Source organism: Oncorhynchus kisutch, linkage group LG7 (genome assembly GCF_002021735.2).
Source record: "Oncorhynchus kisutch isolate 150728-3 linkage group LG7, Okis_V2, whole genome shotgun sequence".
NCBI lineage: Eukaryota > Metazoa > Chordata > Actinopteri > Salmoniformes > Salmonidae > Oncorhynchus > Oncorhynchus kisutch.
Window position 1 is genome coordinate 39,799,444 of NC_034180.2, and position 20,802 is coordinate 39,820,245.

Consider the following 20,802-nt stretch of genomic DNA (forward strand, 5'->3'; position numbering starts at 1 on the left):
GTGTAATGTTTACTGTTAATTCTGTATGGTTTATTATCTATTTCACTTGCTTTGGCAATGTAAACATATGTTTCCCATGCCAATAAAGCCCTTTGAATTGAATAGAGAGAGGGAGAGACCAGTCACAATAGACAGTTTCCTTCCTATACTGGAGCAGAGGTGGTCCATCATAGGAGATTTCCCTGGGACACTAACCAGGTTTCCATCTAACCTTTTTATGCCAGTAAAGTACATGTCAGATAAAACATGTCATGACAGGCCTGATGGAAATGTTGACAAAACACGCTAGAAAAAGGTTGGATGTTTTTCTGTTGGTAACATTTACTATGTGAGAAATGTTGGTGGAAACACTTTCATGTGCAAATATTGATATAATAACCATTACGATGACATGTGTGGTCCTCGACCCTACGACTCATCAGGAAAGCATGCAGTTGATTAGGCTACAGATGAAATAAATGATGAACTTCACAGGGTGGTGAAAGTGCAAGGTGATGAGCTTGATGCTCCTTTTCAATAAATATTGAGTTGCTTATTCTGGTGACATGATCATCAATGCTTGTCTGCCATCTGACAAATGAAAATAATTTTGTCCAGAATAACATCATCATATAGGCTATACCCTCACTGTATCTGTGAGCTGTTGGCTGGAGAGCACGTGCCAATACCAGAGTGGGAACACATGCTATATAATGCAACATTTTGCCATATAAGGAAAATGTAATGGCGTTCTTCGTTTGTTGAAGGAAGAGAGTCGGACCGAAATGCAGCGTGGTGGTTACTCATGTCTTTAATGAAGGAAAAACGGAACGATACATGAAATAACTAATAAATACAAAAACAACAAACGGAACGTGAAACCTAATACAGCCTATCTGGTGAACACTACACAGAGACAGGAACAATCACCCACGAAATACAAAGTGAAACTCAGGCTACCTAAATACGGTTCCCAATCCGAGACAACGAGAATCACCTGACTCAGATTGAGAACCGCCTCAGGCAGCCAAGCCTATACTAGACACACCCTTAATCAACCACAATCCCAATGCCTACAAAAACCCCAATAAGACAATACAATAACCCCATGTCACACCCTGGCCTGAACAAACAACTAAAGAAAACACAAAATACTAAGACCAAGGCATGACAGAACCCCCGCCCTAAGGTGCGGACTCCCGGACGCACCTCAAAACCATAGGGAGGGTCCGGGTGGGCGTCTGTCCATGGTGGCGGCTCCGGCTCGGGACGTGGACCCCACTTCATAAATGTCCTAGTTCCTCCCCTTCGCGTCCTGGGATAATCCACCCTCGCCGCCGACCATGGCCTAATAGTCCTCACCCAGAACCCCACAGAACTGAGGAGCAGCTCGGGACTGAGGGGCAGCTCGGGACTGAGGGGCAGCTCGGGACTGAGGGGCAGCCCGGAACTGAGGGGAAGCCCAGTACTGAGAGGAAGCCCAGTACTGAGAGGAAGCCCAGTACTGAGAGGAAGCCCAGTACTGAGAGGAAGCTCAGGTAGGTAGTAGGCTCCGGTAGATCCTGGCTGGCTGGCGGATCTGGAAGTTTCAGGTTGACTAGCAGATCTGGAAGATTCTGGTTGACTAGCAGATCTGGAAGATTCTGGTTGACTAGCAGATCTGGAAGATTCTGGTTGACTAGCAGATCTGGAAGATTCTGGTTGACTAGCAGATCTGGAAGATTCTGGTTGACTAGCAGATCTGGAAGATTCTGGTTGACTAGCAGATCTGGAAGATTCTGGTTGACTAGCAGATCTGGAAGATTCTGGTTGACTGGCAGATCTGGAAGATTCTGGTTGACTGGCAGATCTGGAAGATTCTGGTTGACTGGCAGATCTGGAAGAATCTGGTTGACAGGCTGATCTGGAAGAATCTGGTTGACTGGCAGATCCTGGCAGACTGGCGACGCTGGGCAGACTGGCGACGCTGGGCAGACTGGCGGCGCTGGGCAGACTGGCGGCGCTGGGCAGACTGGCGGCGCTGGGCAGACTGGCGGCTCCTTGCAGACTGGCAGCTCCTTGCAGACTGGCAGCTCCTTGCAGACTGGCAGCTCCTTGCAGACTGGCAGCTCCTTGCAGACTGGCAGCTCCTTGCAGACTGGCAGCTCTGGCTGCACCATGTAGACTGGCAGCTCTGGCTGCACCATGTAGACTGGCATCTCTGGCTGATCCATGCAGACTGACAGCTCTGGCTGCTCCATGCAGACTGACAGCTCTGGCTGCTTCATGCAGACTGACAGCTCTGGCTGCTCCATGCAGACTGACAGCTCTGGCTGCTCCATGCAGACTGACAGCTCTGGCTGCTCCATGCAGACTGACAGCTCTGGCTGCTCCATGCAGACTGACAGCTCTGGCTGCTCCATGCAGACTGACAGCTCTGGCTGCTCCATGCAGACTGACAGCTCTGGCTGCTCCATGCAGACTGACAGCTCTGGCTGCTCCATGCAGGCTGGCAGCTCTGGCTTCTCCATGCAGGCTGGCAGCTCTGGCTGCGCTGAACAGGCGGGAGACTCCGGCAGCGCTGGAGAGGAGAAAGGCTCTGGCTGCGCTAAACAGGCGGGAGGCTCCGGCAGTGCTGGAGAGGAGAAAGGCTCTGGTTGCGCTAAACAGGCGGGAGGCTCCGGCAGCGCTGTAGAGGAGGAAGGCTCTGGCTGCGCTAAACAGGCGGGAGGCTCCGGCAGCGCAGGAGAGGAGAAAAGCTCTGGCTGCGCTAAACAGGCGGGAGACTCCAGCAGCGCAGGAGAGGAGGAAAGCGCTGGCTGCGCTGAACAGGCGAGGCGCACTGAAGGCCTGGTGCGTGGTGCTGGAACTGGTGGTACTGGATCGAGGACACGCACAGGAAGCCTGGTGCGGGGAGCTGCTACCGGAGGACTGGAGTGTGGAGGTGGCACAGGATGGGCTAGACCGTGAAGGCGTACTGGAGATCTTGAGAGCAGTGTTGGCACAGGACGTGCAAGGCTAGGGATGTGCACAGGAGGCCTGGTGCGTGAGGCTGGCACCAACTTCACCAGCCGACTAACACGCACCTCAGGACGAGTATGGAGCGCTAACCCAGGTGCCATCAAATCCCCAACACGTTCCGTCAGGCGAATTCCATGCAAAAAGCACCAACACAGCAACTCCCTAATTTCTCTCTCCTCCAATTTCCCCATTAACTCCTTCACAGTCTCTGTTTCGCTTACCTCCAACACCGGCTCTGGTTCTGGTCTCCTCCTTGGCTCCTCACGATAAACAGGGAGAGTTGGCTCAGGTCTATCTCCTGACTCAGCCACTCTCCCTCTGAGCCCCCCCCCCCAATACATTTTTTGGGGTGACTCTCGGGTTTCGCTCTGCGCCGCCGTGTCTGTTTCTCCAACTCCATTCGCCTATAGCCCTCTTCGCACTGCTCTAGCGAATCCCAGGCGGGCTCAGGCACTCTCTCTGGGTCAGCCGCCCACCTGTCTATTTCATCCCACGTCGTATACTCCATGCTTCTGCTGTCCATAACGTCCTCATAACAGCGTCTCGTAAGTACCTCCTTTCGCTCCTGTTGTCGCTGCCTGTAACCACGCCACTCGGTCCGTGTGTGGTGGGTGATTCTGTAACGGCGTTCTTCGTTTGTTGAAGGAAGAGAGTCGGACCGAAATGCAGCGTGGTGGTTACTCATGTCTTTAATGAAGGAAAAACGGAACGATACATGAAATAACTAATAAATACAAAAACAACAAACGGAACGTGAAACCTAATACAGCCTATCTGGTGAACACTACACAGAGACAGGAACAACCACCCACGAAATACAAAGTGAAACTCAGGCTACCTAAATACGGTTCCCAATCCGAGACAACGAGAATCACCTGACTCAGATTGAGAACCGCCTCAGGCAGCCAAGCCTATACTAGACACACCCTTAATCAACCACAATCCCAATGCCTACAAAAAACCCAATAAGACAATACAATAACCCCATGTCACACCCTGGCCTGAACAAACAACTAAAGAAAACACAAAATACTAAGACCAAGTTGTGACAGAAAAACAATGTGAGAAAACCATCAGAAGAGCTGAAAATGCAACGGAAACCCATTTAACTTGTCTTTTTTATTCGGTACATGGGAATTTAACTGCAAAAGTTATTTTTATGTGCTCTATGTCATTAAGCACAGCCTTTTGTCTGCTACAAGTACAATTGAAAGAAATACATCTTTGGTCTTATGTGCTTATTGTTCTTATGCAGATTTGAGAATAATTCCTTCAAAATCTGTTGCCAATTGGATGGAAATGTAGCTAGTGAAAGACATCCTTTCTCTCAGTCCCCCCAGTCTCTTCTTCCCTTGCTCTCCCTCACGTACACACTCCCCCTCCCCCTTACCCCCTTGCCAGGGGTGCCTCTAAATCTTCATTAGGGGGTGAAATGAAGCCGAAAACGAGAGGCGGGGAGACGGCCAGAAGCAGCTGCAGCCACTGAGACAGAACCCACAGCCCCCACAACAGCAACATTTCCTCACCCCCTCCCTGTATTTGGCTCTGGCACTCACTGGGGATAGGCTCTATGATGTCTATGATGTACTGTACATACGCTCACACCACCCTTAATATATCCACCATAGAGCCCAATGTAGTGGCAGCAAATCAGAAGTAGTGCCATCCATGGTCAGCGAGGCTTCCAGCCAGGCTTACTGTGTGTGCTCATGACCTAACATGATGTCCTGCAACCCCACCTATGCACACCCAAACACTAGTAATGTGAAGAAAAAGGGGTCTATGGGCTGTAGTAGTAAAGGCCAAATTAAATATTTTATACATATAAAATGTATACCTAAAGGGGTCCTAAAATTCTAAATCAAATAGATAAATGTTCCATAGTATGACAATCATAAAACAAATCCATGTAGCTTAGACCCCCCCCCCCCCCAACAACATGAATAATAGAATGGTCTATCCCAAGTGTGAATCATTTCAATTAGAAGAGGTGGGAGAGAAAACAGTAGAGTGATAATGCCAGGATTGATCATTTAGCTCCACTCATAATAATCTGCAATAAGAGGTACTCGGATCCCCCCCAAATCAAATGAGAATGAGATAAAATACACATTATATTGGATGAAATTGAATGAGGAAATGCCGATGAACACAATGCGTATTAAGCAGGGCCACAGTGCAGAGCTAAATTAACACTCCCTCGTCTCTCACACTGGAGAAGGAAGTGGATTAGCCGTGCATAGTGTTTGCACACAGACACCAGCCAGGTAATCAACTTTATACTAAAAGGTTCAACAGAAGCCCTTAAGAGCATAGACATGTGCACGCACACAAACACACAGCTGGGGGAGAGATAACTAAGAGGATGACAAGTCAGCTATTGTCAGATCATACACTGTTTGACTAGCCACAGTTCTGAGGGGTAGCAGTGAGTGATTCCATAGGAGAGCAGTTGAAACCAAGCAGGCCTTGGGCAGCCAGCCACCAGGGAGCTCCATCCCAACTCCATAGGAGAAGAGCCTAATACTTCAATAGAATGCCACTGGATTCCCTACTCATACACACACACACAGAAACACACACACACACAGAAACACACACAAGGCTGGATTATTAATTAGTGTTGAATTGTGTTGAAGATCACAAGTTCAGAGATTTTCTTTTGGTGAAGTAAAAACGCCCCGAAACCAAGCTGGCTGCACGCCCACTGCCAGGGCTCTCGCGAGGTGCCAGCCTCCAGCCAAACACAGTACAAAGGCTTCTCGCCCTATTGCAGGCCCTGTTCTGCATAACACACCAAGTTCCAGTGACACTTCAATTTAGCCACAGCATTTTGAATGAATACAGAGGGGAGAGAAGTAAGAAAGGTAGAATGCACAATACACTAGCATCTAGGTGTGGATAGTGGTTAACTTGTCTTTGATGGTTTGGTGGAGGGCTGGAGTCCTTGTATTAGCGGCCCTGAGAGAGCCAGACTAGGGCTTTGCCTCTAGGCCAGAGGATGGACTGGTGGCTGACTGTTCTAAAGACCACAGTAGTTTCTATTTGAAGGCGTCCAGACATCTAGAGCCCTGGGACAATAGAATAAAACAGATCATATGTGAAGTAACTATCTTAGGGCTTGCATAGAAACAATGTATTACGCTAGAATGGCTGTCTTGGAGAGTTCCAAACGATTCTCCTTTGGGTGACATCAGTCATTCACTGATAGAGACAAACCGCTGACTTAGCATGGCCAAGTCTCAGTGTTGTAAAAGATTGTTGAGGTAATGCCAATTCTCTGGCTGTACACTTCCAGGTAGCTATAACGCAGATCAATGTGGTTACATAGGGGAGGGAGCATCAAGGCCGAGGCTGACCCAGCCAAGGTGGGAGTAACACCGTACCCAAACCGGCCGTGCGCAAATTGATTTTGTCCCCCCACACCAAACGCGATCACAACACACAGGTTGAAATATCAAAACAAACTCTGAAACAATTATATTCATTTGGGGACAGGTTGAAAATCATTAAACATTTATGGCAATTAAGCTAGCTAGCTTGCAGTTATTAGCTCATTTGTCCTATTTAGTTAGCTTGCTGTTGCGAGCTAATTTGTCCTGGGATATAAACTTTGAGTTATTTGACCTGAAATGCACAAGGTCCTCTACTCCGACAATTAGTCCACACATTAAACAGTCAACCGAATCATTTCAAGTCATCTCTCCTCCTTCCAGGCCTTTTCTTCTCTGGACTTTATATGGCGATTGGCATCTAACTTTCATAGTTACCACAATGACCGACCAAACTCAGTTAATCTTTCAATCAACCACGTGGGTAACCAATGAGGAGATGGGTCGTGGGTATCTGCTTCTATAAACCTATGAGGAGATGGGAGAGGCAGGACTTGCACCATGTTCAGCGTCACAAATAGAACTGACTTCTATTTTAGCCCTTGGCAACAGACGCTCGTTGGCGCGCGCAAACAGTGTGGGTGCAATTAAATAACATGTATGTTTACATTTATTTTGCGACGCAAGCGGTGTGGTCAGCATGTAAGGTGGAATGATGTTGATCATACCTCCCCCGGCCCCCGCCCTGTCCTCCACTGGACATTTGGCCCCAGCACACAGGCTCCAGGCCCAGACACCAGCACACTGGTAGGAGAGAGAGTTCATTGGCCGCAGAGGAAGAGAGGGAGAGGGATGGCGGGGGAATGGGGAGGAGATAGTTGGCTAATCAAAGTGACAGATTAGCCAGCACTGGGCCCTGCTGAGAGAGAGGGGACGCTGACCAGCCACAGAGAGAAATATAGGCCCTAGGCCAGAATCACTATGGAGAGGGATTCGGGAGAGGGGGCGACAGGTCACCAGAGGGAGGGAAGGTGACAGACAGAAGCCATGGATAATGCTGTGCAAGAGCGGGCAGCAGACATTGGCCACAAGAGAAGGAGGAGAGACAGGTCACACACACAAGCCTCCAAGGAAATGAGGGTGGGGTGAGAGGGAGGGGGGCCTTGAGCTCTGCTGAGCAAGAGGGGAAATGCCTGCTAGCCGACTCAGGGGAGAGGACAGACGGGTCACTAGCCCTGAAAGGAAGAAAAGAGAGAGGGGTAGAAGGAGAGAGAGAACCTGAGGGACAGAGGACAGACGGGTCACTAGCCCTGAAAGGAAGAAAAGAGAGAGGGGTAGAAGAGAGAGAGAACCTGAGGGACAGACGGGTCACTAGCCCTGAAAGGAAGAAAAGAGAGAGGGGTAGAAGAGAGAGAGAGAATCTGAGGGACAGAGGTCAGACGGGTCACTAGCCCTGAAAGGAAGAAAATAGAGAGGGGTAGAAGGAAGAGAGAGAGAACCTGAGGGACAGACGGGTCACTAGCCTTGAAAGGAAGAAAAGAGAGAGGGGTAGAAGGAAGAGAGAACCTGAGGGACAGAGGACAGACAGGTCACTAGCCCTGAAAGGAAGAAAAGCAAAAGGGGTAGAAGGAAGAGAGAACCTGAGGGACAGAGGACAGACGGGTCACTAGCCTTGAAAGGAAGAAAAGAGAGAGGGGTAGAAGGAAGAGAGAGAACCTGAGGGATAAAGGACAGCTAATCCAGCACAGACAAAAAGGACCTCTCCACATTATACAGGGTTGGGGTCAGTTCCATTTAAAGTGACAGTGTGTAGCTATGATATTTGGACTCAGTTACTGTATGTAAAGTTGGTGCTAATAAGATGTTAGTTGAGCTCTACCACATGTGAATAATGTTCACTCAGTGGTGCATATCACTACTGCCACTGTCTGTGGATCAGCAGGGGATTGAATGATAGAGTGAGATAGATAGAGGAGAGAGAGAACACAGCATCTGTTCTCAAAGCCTCACTCTTACCACAGAGGCTGATTCCTCCTCTTTCTCCCTCACATCCCCTCCCCTCATCTTTCTTCTTTCCCTGCCTATTAAATCTTCTTCCCTCCCTTCCTCCCCATCTCTTCTGTCATACTCCCTCTATCTTTCCTCTCCCCTTTCTTCTTCCCTTCCCTCATCTCTGTGCTCCTCCCTCTGTGTGAGCCAGCGTTTGTGGAGGCAGTGGGTGCAGTCACACTCTGGCACTGCAGCATGAGTCACTACCAGCTCCCAGCAGCCCCAAGAATCAGGGGGGAGGAGTGTACACACACACACATCTCACTAGTCAGTACAACCCCAGGGTACACACAGCTCTGTACAACCAGACACACACACACACACCTTGCCAACATTTACTGAGCGAATCGAGAAAGAGACTACCCAGTTGTCTCAAATTTGGTGCAATCAATCACAGGTATTGATCAGTGTAAGGTTGACTGGCTGAGTCGGTCTGGAGCTGTGAGGAGCAAAGCCCACTGACATTTCAACAGACCTGCCTGACTCACTCTACTTCTTTTTATTTTTCTCCTTCACTCCCTCTTTACACTGGGGGGCCACCCACGCTGGCTGGTGTGCATCGGTAGAGTCAGTGACGCACACACACCAGGTGGTATTTTCAGCCTTCGGTCAAGTGGTCTACTCTGTGAGAGGGTGTGTATGTGTGCATCCAGGCAGACTGCAGTCCAGCACCAGATGTGTATGTTTGTGTAAGCAGAGACCAGAAGGCCTTGAAATATGTACACAGCTCCCATGCATTATACATTGGCACAGCAGGAGAGAACTCAGAGCCTGGAGGATCTCCTCCCTTCCTTCTATTCTCTCTCCATCTCTCTGCCGGCTGCTATGGTGCATACGTTTTAAATACCAAGTGCAGGTCAGGGTCGTTTGCGGGTCAGCGGCTAAGATGGAGGGAGGAGGATAGGGTGATGGAGGAGGAGAGGTCGCTATTCAGACTAATCTTCATGCTTTATGTAGGGGTAGGGGAGAGAGGTGAGCCAGAGAAATGATAGGGTATTTTATGGAGCTGTGCTATTAACAACACCATTCTATGAGGAAGGTGTGGCATACTCTAGGTAGTCATCACAGAATATCAAGGGTATCTATCTGCTGCATGCACACTACCCAGACTCAGCAAACATAGCCATTTACACGGTCTTCTATCACTGAATAAGTAGAAGTACAGCGATCTAAAGGTGAAAGAGGTAGACAGCACCTTCTGGTCTCCTCAGAGGGCAGCCATGCGTCGTACCTCTTATAAGCTTCACTCATGTTCAGAGCCTTGGCAAACGGGCCGTCTCCACCCGTGAACAACTGGGTGAAGGGCTAAGGAGGGTCCGGGGCTGGTTCTGCTGCAGCCTGTTGAAGGGAATGGGGGTTTGTTCAGTCTGGGTAGGCCCAAAGAAGGAGTTGGGGGTGGGGGTACCGGACTCTGAAGGCCCAAAGGTGGACAGAGAGGACCCAGAGGAGGCAGAGAGTTGGTGTTCCGGTGGGGCTGCTGACTTTGAGGACTCTGCCTTAGGGTTGCTGACAGAGATGAAGGAGGAGGAGGTGGTGAAGGAGTCAAAGAAGTCAGTAGCCGGGTTGATATGGCCACTGTAAGAAAATAACTTGGTGAGGCTGGCAGACCAGAGGAGCCAGTTTACTTGGGGTAATCTCTGTGCTCCCCCTGCCGCAGCCTCTACTGAAGCTGGGTGATTTAATGAGGGTGGGCTGGAAGCAATGTGGCACCAGGGCCTGGGCTTTGGGCTGGCTGAAGATGGTGCACACAGGGATGGGCTCGTCCTTGGTTGTGGTCCCTTTGCTGCTGGCCTCCAGGGGTGTTGCCTCATGCTTAGGGGTGCCTGGGCTGGGGGTGCTGTCCTCTGGGGTTACAGGGGAGACAACATCCTGCTCTTCAGGAGTAGGCTCTGGTTTCACATCATCCACTGGTTCCTCAGGGCTAGAGGCTCCTGGACTTGTCTGTATCATCGCAGCCTCTATCTTGATCTCAGTAGTGTCTTGTCCAATCAGATCATCCACTTTCTCCTCCTTCTTCTCTTTCTCCACTGAGGTCTCTTTAACCACTGCTGCTGCTGGCTCCTCCTCTCTCTCCTCAAATTGCTCCAGCAGGTTGTCCATGGGAACCACATGTTCCTCCTCACTGTTGTTGGTGGAGTCAGAGATCATGACACTCTCCATCATCTGGTCGTTGAGCTTGTCCATCAGGCTCTCTGAGGGTGTGCTGTGGCTGTCCTCCTGGGGAGTGTTGAAGGACTCGCACCCCAGGTCAATAATCTTCTCCAGGAACAGGACAACAGAGGAGGGCGAGAGGGTGGGGGCTGGCTCTGGAGGGATACGGTCTTCACTCAGGTTCGATTCAACCTCCACTGCCCCTGTGATGTCCAGGGTGACAGGAGTCTCGTTGCTATCCATATTTTCCCTGAGAATAATAGTATGTAGGAATCATAAATCAGGTTATCATATGATGTATTGTATGTACTTTGTCATGTTCTTTACAATGAAATGTATCATACGGGCTTAGAATACAATGATTAATTCAATTTCTATGGCTAGTAACTTAGATTGTTGTGCTTTTTGGGTAATGATGGCTAGCTAAAGTTAGCGTGCTAAGCTACAGGTGCTTCAAATGGCAAAAAAAGGACATAACTACCTTTATAAATATATTCATACAAATCACTTGCTTACATAAATAACATGTAGCGATGCATCAGCCTGCCCCATTAAACTGTAAACCAATGTAAACAAAAACAAGGCGCTTTAGATTACCTTTGCTAAGGAATGATGACGGCTACTGCGCTACGGCAATAGTGCGCCTGCGTGAATCTTCCAGGAAGTGAAATGTACAGTGTCCAACAGGAATCACATTTCCTACGTATCTGTCGAATCGGTATTCTTAAATATTTTACGCATTTTAAACCGTAAACATCTGCTTTCTCCAGATATATTTACGGACATTCACTGTACGCTACGTAAGTATTTATTTGAACGTTTGCGGAATTAAAATAACATCCAGCGAGGTGATGGATAAACAGTTTATTTGTAAAATCTCACAATAAACGTAACGCTTTCAAGCAATAATAATAAGCTTGCAAAATACGTGGGACATGGAGGACGATGCACCTGTGATATACGGCCTCGAATTTCAGGTACAGTTCCACGTCGGAGATATGCATGCATTAACGTTAGCTGGATTCAGTATAGCTATGTCAGACAACCTCGTCCTGCCACAGTATTTGGGCGTTAGAGACGTCAACGAGGAGTATGACTTGTCGACATCTCTAAAGGTCAAATACTGGTGCAACCTCGTCCTAGCTATGCAACTCCAATGTTGACAAATATTCATCTGAACTCTCTTCAATGTACGTCAACATTGTTGCTTTGCAATGTCATCATGCTTTAGTGATACATTCGTCACGTAAAGCCCTGTATAGGCATAGCATTACATACTGTACATACATGCACTACCGGTCAGGAGTTTTAGAACACCTACTCATTCAAGGGTTTTTCTTCATTTGTACAATGTTCTACATTGTAGAATAATAGTGAAGACATCAGAACTATCAAATAACACATATGGAATCATGAGGTAACCAAACAAATGTTTTTTAAATTTTTATATTTGAGACTCTTCAAATAGCCTCCCTTTGCCTCGATGACAGCTTTGCACACTCTTGGCATTCTCTCAACCAGCGTCACCTGGAGCAGTCTTGAAGGAGTTCCCACGTATGCTGAACACTTGTTGGCTGTTTTTCCTTCACTCTGCAGTCGGACTAATCACAAACTATCTTAATTTGGTTGAGGCCGGGGGATTGTGGAGACAAGGACATCTGATGCAGCACTCCATCACTCTCCTTCTTGGTAAAATAGCCCTTACACAGCCTGGAAGTGTCTTGGGTCATTGTCCTGTTGAAAAACAAATGATAGTCCCACTAAGCCCAAACCAGATGGTATGGCGTACTGCTGCCGAATGCTGTGGTAGCCATGCTGGTTAAGTGTGCCTTTAATTCTAAATAAATCACAGACAGTGTCACCAGTAAAGCACCATCACATCTCCTCTTCCATGCTTCATGGTGGGAACCACACATGCAGAGATCATCCATCTCAGAAAGACACAGCGGTTGGAATCAAAATCTCCAATTTGGACTCCAGACCAAAGGACAAATTTCCACCGGTCTATTGTCCATTGCTTGTGTTTCTTGGCCCAATCAAGTCTCTTCTTCTTATTTGTGTCCTTTAGTAGTTGTTTCTTTGCAGCAATTTGACCATGAAGGCCTGATTCACGCAGTTGATGTTGAGATGTGTCTATTACTTGAACACTTCATATAATGTTTACATACCCTACTCATCTCATATGTATATACTGTACTCTATACCATCTACTGCATCTTGCCATCTTGATGTAATAAATGTATCACTAACCACTTTAAACAATGCCACTTTTATATGTTTACATAGCCTGCATTACTCATCTCATATGTATATACTGTACACAATACCATCTACTGCATCTTGCCTATGCCGTTCTGTACCATCACTCATTCATATATTTTTATGTACATATTCTTCATTCCTTTACACTTGTGTGTATAAGGTAGTTGTTGTGAAATTGATAGGTTAGATTACTCGTTGGTTACTACAGCATTGTCGGAACTAGAAGCACAAGCATTTCGCCACACTCTGCTAACCATGTGTATGTGACAAATAAAATTGGATTTGATTTGAAGGCTTTTTTGGGGCTGCAATTTCTGAGGCTGGTAACTTTAATGAACAGTGCAGAGGTAACTGTCTGTCTTCCATTACTGTGGTGGTCCTCATGAGAGCCAGTTTCATCATAGCGCGACTGCACTTGAAGAAACTTTAAAAGTTCTTGAAATGTTCTGTATTGACTGACCTTCATGTTTAAAGTAATGATGGACTGTCGTATCTCTGCTTAATTTGAGCTGTTCTTGCCATAATATAGACTTGGTCTTTTACCAAATAGGGTTGTCTTCTGTATACCCCCCCCCCCCCCCCCCCCCCCTACCTTAATGCTCAAACGCATTAAGAAGGAAAGAAATTCCACAAATTAACTTTTTAAGAAGGCACACTTGTTAATTGAAGTGCATTCTAGGTGACTACCTAATGAAGCTGGTTGAGAGAATGTTGTCATCAAGGCAAAGGGTGGCTATTTGATGAATCTCAAATATAAAATATATTTTGTTTTGTTTTACACTTTTTTTTTTTGTTGGTTAATACATAATTCCATATGTGTTATTTCATAGTTTTGATGTCTTCACTATTATTCTACAATGTAGAAAATAGTAAAAAATAAAGAAAAACCAGTGAATGAGTAGGTGTTCTAAACCTTTTTGACCGGTAGTGTACATTAGTTACAGTTTTACAATGTACCAACTGTATCTTGTTTTGCAGGCTCGTGCACTTACTTCTCAGACAGCTGAATCGGATGCCATTCGCTTTCTTGTGGGCACTCAATCCCTCAAATTTGACAATCAGGTGAGTCAAACGACTGCACTTACCAAGTGTAGTACACCTTACAGCTGTATATAGCCTATCCAGTGGAAGACCATCTAGGAAGGGTATTGGTACAGTGTCTGTTCTTCTAATGTGGGGCCCACTTTTGGATGTAATCTAAAGTTGTACTAAAAACTTACTATATATTTTTGATGGGAACAACATCCACAGTGCACTCACTTGATCCTTTATCTGATGTAGCTCTTTGGCTGTGTAGTGCTGTGTGGACCAGGTAGTGCTGTGCGGACCCGGTAGTGCTGTTCGGACCCGGTAGTGCTGTGCGTACCAGGTAGTGCTGTGCGTACCAGGTAGTGCTGTGCGTACCAGGTAGTGCTGTGCGGACCAGGTAGTGCCGTGAGGACCGGTAGTGCCGTGAGGACCGGCAGTGCCGTGAGGACCAGGCGGTGCCGTGAGGACCAGGCGGTGCCGTGAGGACCAGGCGGTGCCGTGAGGACCAGGCGGTGCCGTGAGGACCAGGCGGTGCCGTGAGGACCAGGTGGTGCCGTGTGGACCAGGCGGTGCCGTGAGGACCAGGTGGTGCCGTGTGGACCAGGTAGTGCCGTGAGGACAGGCTTAGCCTTGGCCTTTGGCACTATTATTGGGCTGACTACAACCCATCCTGGTGTGTGTGTGTGTGTTTCCTAGGTCATCATGCAGACAGACCACAGAAACAGTTGGCCATAAATGTGTGTGTGTGGGGGGGGGGTAATTACTGATTTCAGAGAGGGAGAGAGGTGAGACTGATGTCTGTGTTGAAATGGTTTTGGCATCCTTTGGTGAGAAAATGGTCTGTTTTTTTTTATTCTGGCTTTGGCTGTGGGTGTTCAAATATGTTGCTGGAGCCCATTCCAAATCTATCCCGGTGGTTGAACAGACAAACAGTACTTATGTTTGATCACCCACGCCATGTTTTTGAGAGGAAAATACTTATAATGATAGTACTGCTGTGATGCCTGCACCAAGCACTATTGTTGAGAATTGAAAAACAGAAGTTTGGGTGTTTTGTACCAGCATTTCTGAATGCATTGCAGTCACAACAAAGGGAGCAATAATTTCATCCCATCCTTATCACAATGCTGTTTCACTTGTGATTATTGGCTGTTCCAGCAAGTGGACTCCTCATTGAAGATGGTTTCAGTCCCACCCCCAGCCATTGGTCACATAGAGACACCACCTGATTGTCTCTGGCCTCAGGTACTTATACAGTAGCTTGGACGTGTCACTAAGCTTCCTGCCTCTGTAATGTGGGCTTCAGATATGTAATTTATACCCTCCCTTCCTCTCACCTTAAGTGCCACTCCAGCCTTGAGAGGGCAGCGCAATATGAATGGCAGAACTTTGGGGCTCCCCCAGTTTGTGTGGCATTAAAACATCTCAGCCCTGCCACTTCTGCCAGTTCCCTACTCCTCTGTCCCACTTACTGTCATCCGCACCACTAAAGAGCTTTAACTAAAGGCCCAAAAGTGGAGACTGTCGGCTAGCTCCTTTTTATCCATAATTACAACGGGCTGGGAAGGAAAGCCCGACTGGGCTGAGAGAGAGATGCGATAAGTCACTCCGCTGGCTCCGGCTGGGGAATAACGCAGGATAAATCACCCATGGGACTTGTCCTCCACCCTGGGTTCATTCAGGGGCCCTATTACTGCTCTTCCTCTTCCCTCCAATTACCCTGTCCCACCAACACCAGAATTTATTTGTGTGTCTCCCCTCCATAAAATTATAACTTTGTGTAATAATCTTCGCTCGTTGTGGTCCAGCCCAAGGTTAATGGCAGCCTGTGTGACTTTGAGGGAGCTGAAGGATGCTGTATTCTGCTGCTCCGATGCTCTGCTCCTCTCCACCCTGCCTGTAAAAAGTGAATAGGCTAGAGGAGTGCCTGGAGTTATTGTCCAGTGCAACCAGATTAATGGCCCCCACAGTGTCGTGAGACTCAGCCTTATTAGAATGACGGGTGTTATTAACCACATCAAACCTCTTGATTGTCGCTGCTTTACCACCTCAGTCAAATATCTATAAAATAGATTTCCATAATGGTCAATTCAAATAGGCCTAAGTCAAGTCAATAGAAGTTCCAACGTCCTGCACACAGCTTGCTTGCAAATATTAGGCCTACGTTTTCTATTGTAATGCCAACTCTTTAGTCTGCTGACCTTGAAGATGATAGCTTCATGGCTGTTAGATAAACTGCAATCTATTAAACAGGAAGCTTTGGGTCCACAACACCTCTCAACCATTGTCCAATGAAATTGCCATTAATAAAATGCAATTGTGTTTGTTGTCTGTAAGTGTTTGCCTGCCCATACCATAACCCCACTGCCACCATGGGGCACTCTGTTCACAACGTTGACATCAGCACACCACTTGCCCACACAACGCCATACATGCTGTCTGCCATCTGCCCGGTACAGTAAAAAAAAAAACAGGATTCATCTGTGAAGAGCACACTTCTCCAGCGTGCAAGTGGCCTTCGAAGGTGAAGATTTGCTCACTGAAGTTGGTCACATTACCAAACTGCAGTCAGGTCAAGACCCTGGTGAGGACGCGAGCACACAGATGAGCTTCCATGAGATGGTTTCCGACAGTTTGTACAGCAATTCTTCGGTTGTGCAAACCCACAGTTTCATCAGCTGTTTGGATGGCTGTCTCAGACAATCCCGCAGATGAAGAAGCTGGATGTGGAGTTCCTGGTCTGGCGTGGTTACACGTGGTCTGCGGGTTGTGAGGCCGGTTAGATGTACTGCCAAATTCTCTAAAACGTCAATGGAGGCAGTTTATGATAGAGAAATTAACATCTCAATTAACATCTCTGGCAACAGATCTGGTGGACATTCCTGCAGTTAGCATTTCAATTGCACGCTCCCTCAAAACTTGAGACATCTATGGCATTGTGTTGTGTGACAAAACTGCACGTTTTAGAGTGGCTTTAGCACAATTGTCCCCAGCACAAGGTGCACCTGTGTAATGATCATCCTGTTTAATCAGCTTCTTGATATGCCACACCTGTCAGGTGGATATTATATATCTATATATCTATATCTATATATATATATATATAACTCATTTGTGCACAAAATTGTAGAGAAATAAGCTTTTTGCGTGTCTCAAATTTATTTTATTTCATCTCATGAACCGTGGGACTAACGCTTTACATGTTGCGTTTATATTTTTGTTCAGTGTATATAAAAAAGGAAATAGTAACACAATAAAATGACAGTGATAATAACATACTAATTTCACAGATAGTGACCCCTGCCTGCTCTGGTGTTCCACACGTTACTTATCATATGTTGTGAATGGTGCAAACTAGATTTGATCGGTTTTCCTCTATTGGACCTTTCTTTCTGCCGTCTAAGACGTGGCGCTCTCTGTAACTCCTCTGAATCTGATTCAAGTTCTGAAGGAGTGTTTAATCGCTGCTTTTAAGGGGAAATCAAGACAAGAATCGCAGTGGGTGTGTGAAGTTAATATATCTTAATAAGTGATGTCTGCATTTAAGGTTGCGTTCACTGTCATATTAAAGACGGAACCTTTTTGTGTGAGGGGTGCTTTGAACTGCTGAGGGTTAGGGTGACTGGTGAAAGATGAGGGGGAGGAGGCGCTCCTCTGTCTGTGTTGTCACTAGAACCTTGTCCACACTGCTCTCTCCTTCCCTCACTCTCTCTCCTCCCGCCTCTTTCTCTCTCCGCTCTTCCTTTCTCCTTTCCACAGATCCACATCATTGACTTTGATGATGAGAATAACATCATTAGTAAGAGCGTCCTGCAGCACCAGGCAGGGGAGATATGGCACATCAGCGCCAGTCCTGCAGATAAAGCCGTGCTGACGACCTGCTACAACAAAAGTGAGGCTCCCGCCCGCGCTCCCCTTGCACCTCTCTTTTTTTCTCCTTCTCTCTCTGTCTGTCTGCCTCTCTCGCTCTTTATCACTCATTTTTTCAGTCTCTTGTTCCTGTCTTTATGTTACTAGTCTCTCTCTCACAACTAGGGGCCAGTGTTTTTCCTGCTCAAGTCGTGTGTTCAGGAAAATCTCATGACCCCATAAGGTATAGCAACTGCATTCTGTCTTGAAATGAAAGGATGTTACTTAAGGCAACCATCTAGGCAAGGCGGTGAGAACCCTGCTAGCCAGCCATGTGTACCCCTGACCATGGCCAAGATATGACACACAAGCCCAGACTCGCACCATGCTCCCACCCTGCCATTTCACGCGAGCAATTATGCTAAAGTAACACGTCCCATTTCTCTCACACTCCTTCTGCCAACAGTTGCCTCGAGACAATTATAAATCTAAACAAACATGAAGAGACGATTTGGATGAGAAAGAGTGGAGAAAAAAAAGTAATTACATTTCTGAGTTTATTAGATGGATGCCTTTGGCCTTGGTGGGGTTAGTGACAGTTGGAATCAGCTCTGGGTGTAGGCTACTGTAGTTGTGAAGAGAGAAACCGGGAGAGAGGCATTGAAAACAAGGCCACAGCACTCTCACTCTCTTCTCTTTGCTTCAGCCCTATTGTGGCGGAGGGCTGTGATACACATTATGTCAGAGTGCAGTTCAAGAGAGAAATGTAATTACCATGACATCCAATCTAATGGAGTAGCCCGAGTCAAAAACAAGTGAAGATCATATGCCCTCACTTTACCCACTATCGTTTTCTCTACAGGTGCTGCTGAGGCCAATTCCTTCCTATTCACTGTCTGATCTGGGGAGATGGGCTGTCTCTCTTGTGATGGTGGTGTGGTGGAGGTGTGAACGGGGCATAGCTTTACATGTGTAGACAGCCATGACAGAGTTAGAGACTGGGAGAGCATGGAGGCGTGGAGGCCAGGGTAGGCCTTTAGGGGTAGCTGAAACCAGAGGGAGAGGCCCACAGTTAGTTAGTCTCTCGCTATGTCTCTCATTCTGTTTCTCTCTCTTTCTTTATTGCTCTCTTTCACAATCTTCATCCCTCTCTCTGCCTCTCTTCTCAGCTGGTCCCTACACTCTTCAGCTCACATGATGACAGCTGCTGCTGGAATGGGTTAGACCTCAGAGACCAGACCATCCCACTGTAGACACACATGCATGTCAGACATGGAATTTATTTTTATGAATAATGTTTCTGTCACTTGACATGCTCGATCTATCTACTCACGGTCAGCTCGCTGTACATTTCAGGACACTCAAGAAATTGATTTGATTGCAAGCCAGCACCTACAGGGATCTAGCTGTACCAGGTTTATGAGAACCCCAAAACAGGTCCCTAAGTAGGTCCTATAGATCTGGTCCAGCTGGAACCCTGCATGTGCTGTCTTTCATTCACACCCATGTCCTGAGTGAGTTCCCAGTTCCCCCACCTTCTTCAGGTCTGTAACTCTGCCTGTTTCTCCTGTCCCCTCCAGCCAGTGAGAGTCGCGTGGTGACGTGTGGGGCTGTTTGGAGGATGCCCCCAGAGTGGGAGTCAGGCAGCCATGAATCCCCAGACGATCCCCACAACTCCCACAACCCCCAGAACCTGGAACTCCTCTGTCACCTTGACAACAGCTCCCATGGCAACGCCTCCTGGTAGGTTTCACTCAGACCGTAACCTACAGCTACAATACTGTATACAACAAAACACAACACAGTCATATCAATTCAACCCTGAAACTACAGGGTTTCCACAACCTCCTGTTTTGATCCTTTTCTCTGCTCTTTTCCCCCTTGTTCTCTGTTCCTCTATCTCATCTGCTTTCCTTCTCCCCCTCTATCGCTCTATCTTTCACCGTTTGAATCCATCTCCTTTTTTTGTCTTTTTAAAATCTATCGCTCTGCTTTTCACCATTTATACCTCTGTCTTTATCTCTCTATTGCTCATTCTCCCTCTTCATCTCTTATCCCCCTCTGTCACTTTCCCTGTCTCTCTGTCACTTTCCCTGTCTCTCTGTCACTTTCCCTGTCTCTCTGTCACTTTCCCTGTCTCTCTGTCACTTTCCCTGTCTCTCTGTCACTTTCCCTGTCTCTCTGTCACTTTCCCTGTCTCTCTGTCACTTTCCCTGTCTCTCTGTCACTTTCCCTGTCTCTCTGTCACTTTCTTGCTCCTTCCCTCACTCCCATACAGAAGGGTATCCTGGTCTATACTTTACCATACTATCCAGCAAATCAAAAGTATTTCTGTGAAAGTTATCAGAACCTTAGTTTGGTTGTGGCAAATATTCTCATAGCGCTAGAACTGTCCAGTCGAGGTGATGATTATAGAATGTATGAAACATTTGCCTGATATTGCAAGAACGTTCCTAGAACATATTTAATCTGTTCTTTAAAGATTCCCAGAATGTTTCATTAGGTTGTGGGGACAAGGGATATGTTCCCAAAACACAAAAACTGTCCGGTTGTGCTGACATTTACGTGAAGTTTGTATCAGGGTGCACCAAACGTTGCTTTGATGTTGCAAGAATGTTGACAGAACAGCCTTTCTGAATTCTTTAAAGTTTCCCAGAACATGTAATTAGGTTGTGGGAACAGTGTTCCCAAAACACAAAATATGCTTAGTTGTGATGACATTCATACAATGTTTAAGTTGGGTTGCACAGGACATTACCTTCATCACATATGTTGAAAGTCTTATAAAATGTGATTTTATTTAGATAGTGCTTCCTTTAAATAACTTGAACATTTGATTTGAATTGTTGTGTATTCATATGCTTCTCAGAACCTTCAAACTAAGAACCTTCAAACTCAATAAGAAAACAATTTGACGTTTCCTCAATTTCAAAATCACATTTGATAATAAAATGTTTAACACGTGATGAAGAGAAGTGCACAGCATATAAAGAGGATGGGTGAAGTTATGGTGAATAACACCGTTACCCAGAGAAATACTGGTTAGACATCAAGGCCATCAGACTGTTAAACAGCCACCACTAACATGGAGTGGCTGCTGCCAACACACTGACTCAACTCCAGCCACTTTAATAATGGGAATAGATGGGAA

The 20,802-nt window shown here is 46.9% G+C and overlaps 1 protein-coding gene and 1 pseudogene across 1 annotated transcript in view; one reads left to right on the top strand and one right to left on the bottom strand.

Moving 5' to 3' along the window:
- LOC109894612 (trafficking protein particle complex subunit 12-like) overlaps positions 1–11,207 on the bottom strand; it is a 36,512-nt pseudogene extending 25,305 nt beyond the window's left edge.
- A 102-nt stretch (positions 11,208–11,309) lies between these two features.
- LOC109894611 (EARP-interacting protein homolog) overlaps positions 11,310–20,802 on the top strand; it is a 43,121-nt gene continuing 33,628 nt past the window's right edge. Inside the window, exons 1-4 of the mRNA XM_031829084.1 lie at positions 11,310–11,488; positions 13,752–13,835; positions 17,562–17,694; positions 19,232–19,394. Of these exons, the coding sequence (XP_031684944.1) occupies positions 11,447–11,488; positions 13,752–13,835; positions 17,562–17,694; positions 19,232–19,394 (422 nt within the window). The 5' untranslated portion in view covers positions 11,310–11,446. The remainder of the gene's footprint in view (positions 11,489–13,751; positions 13,836–17,561; positions 17,695–19,231; positions 19,395–20,802) is intronic.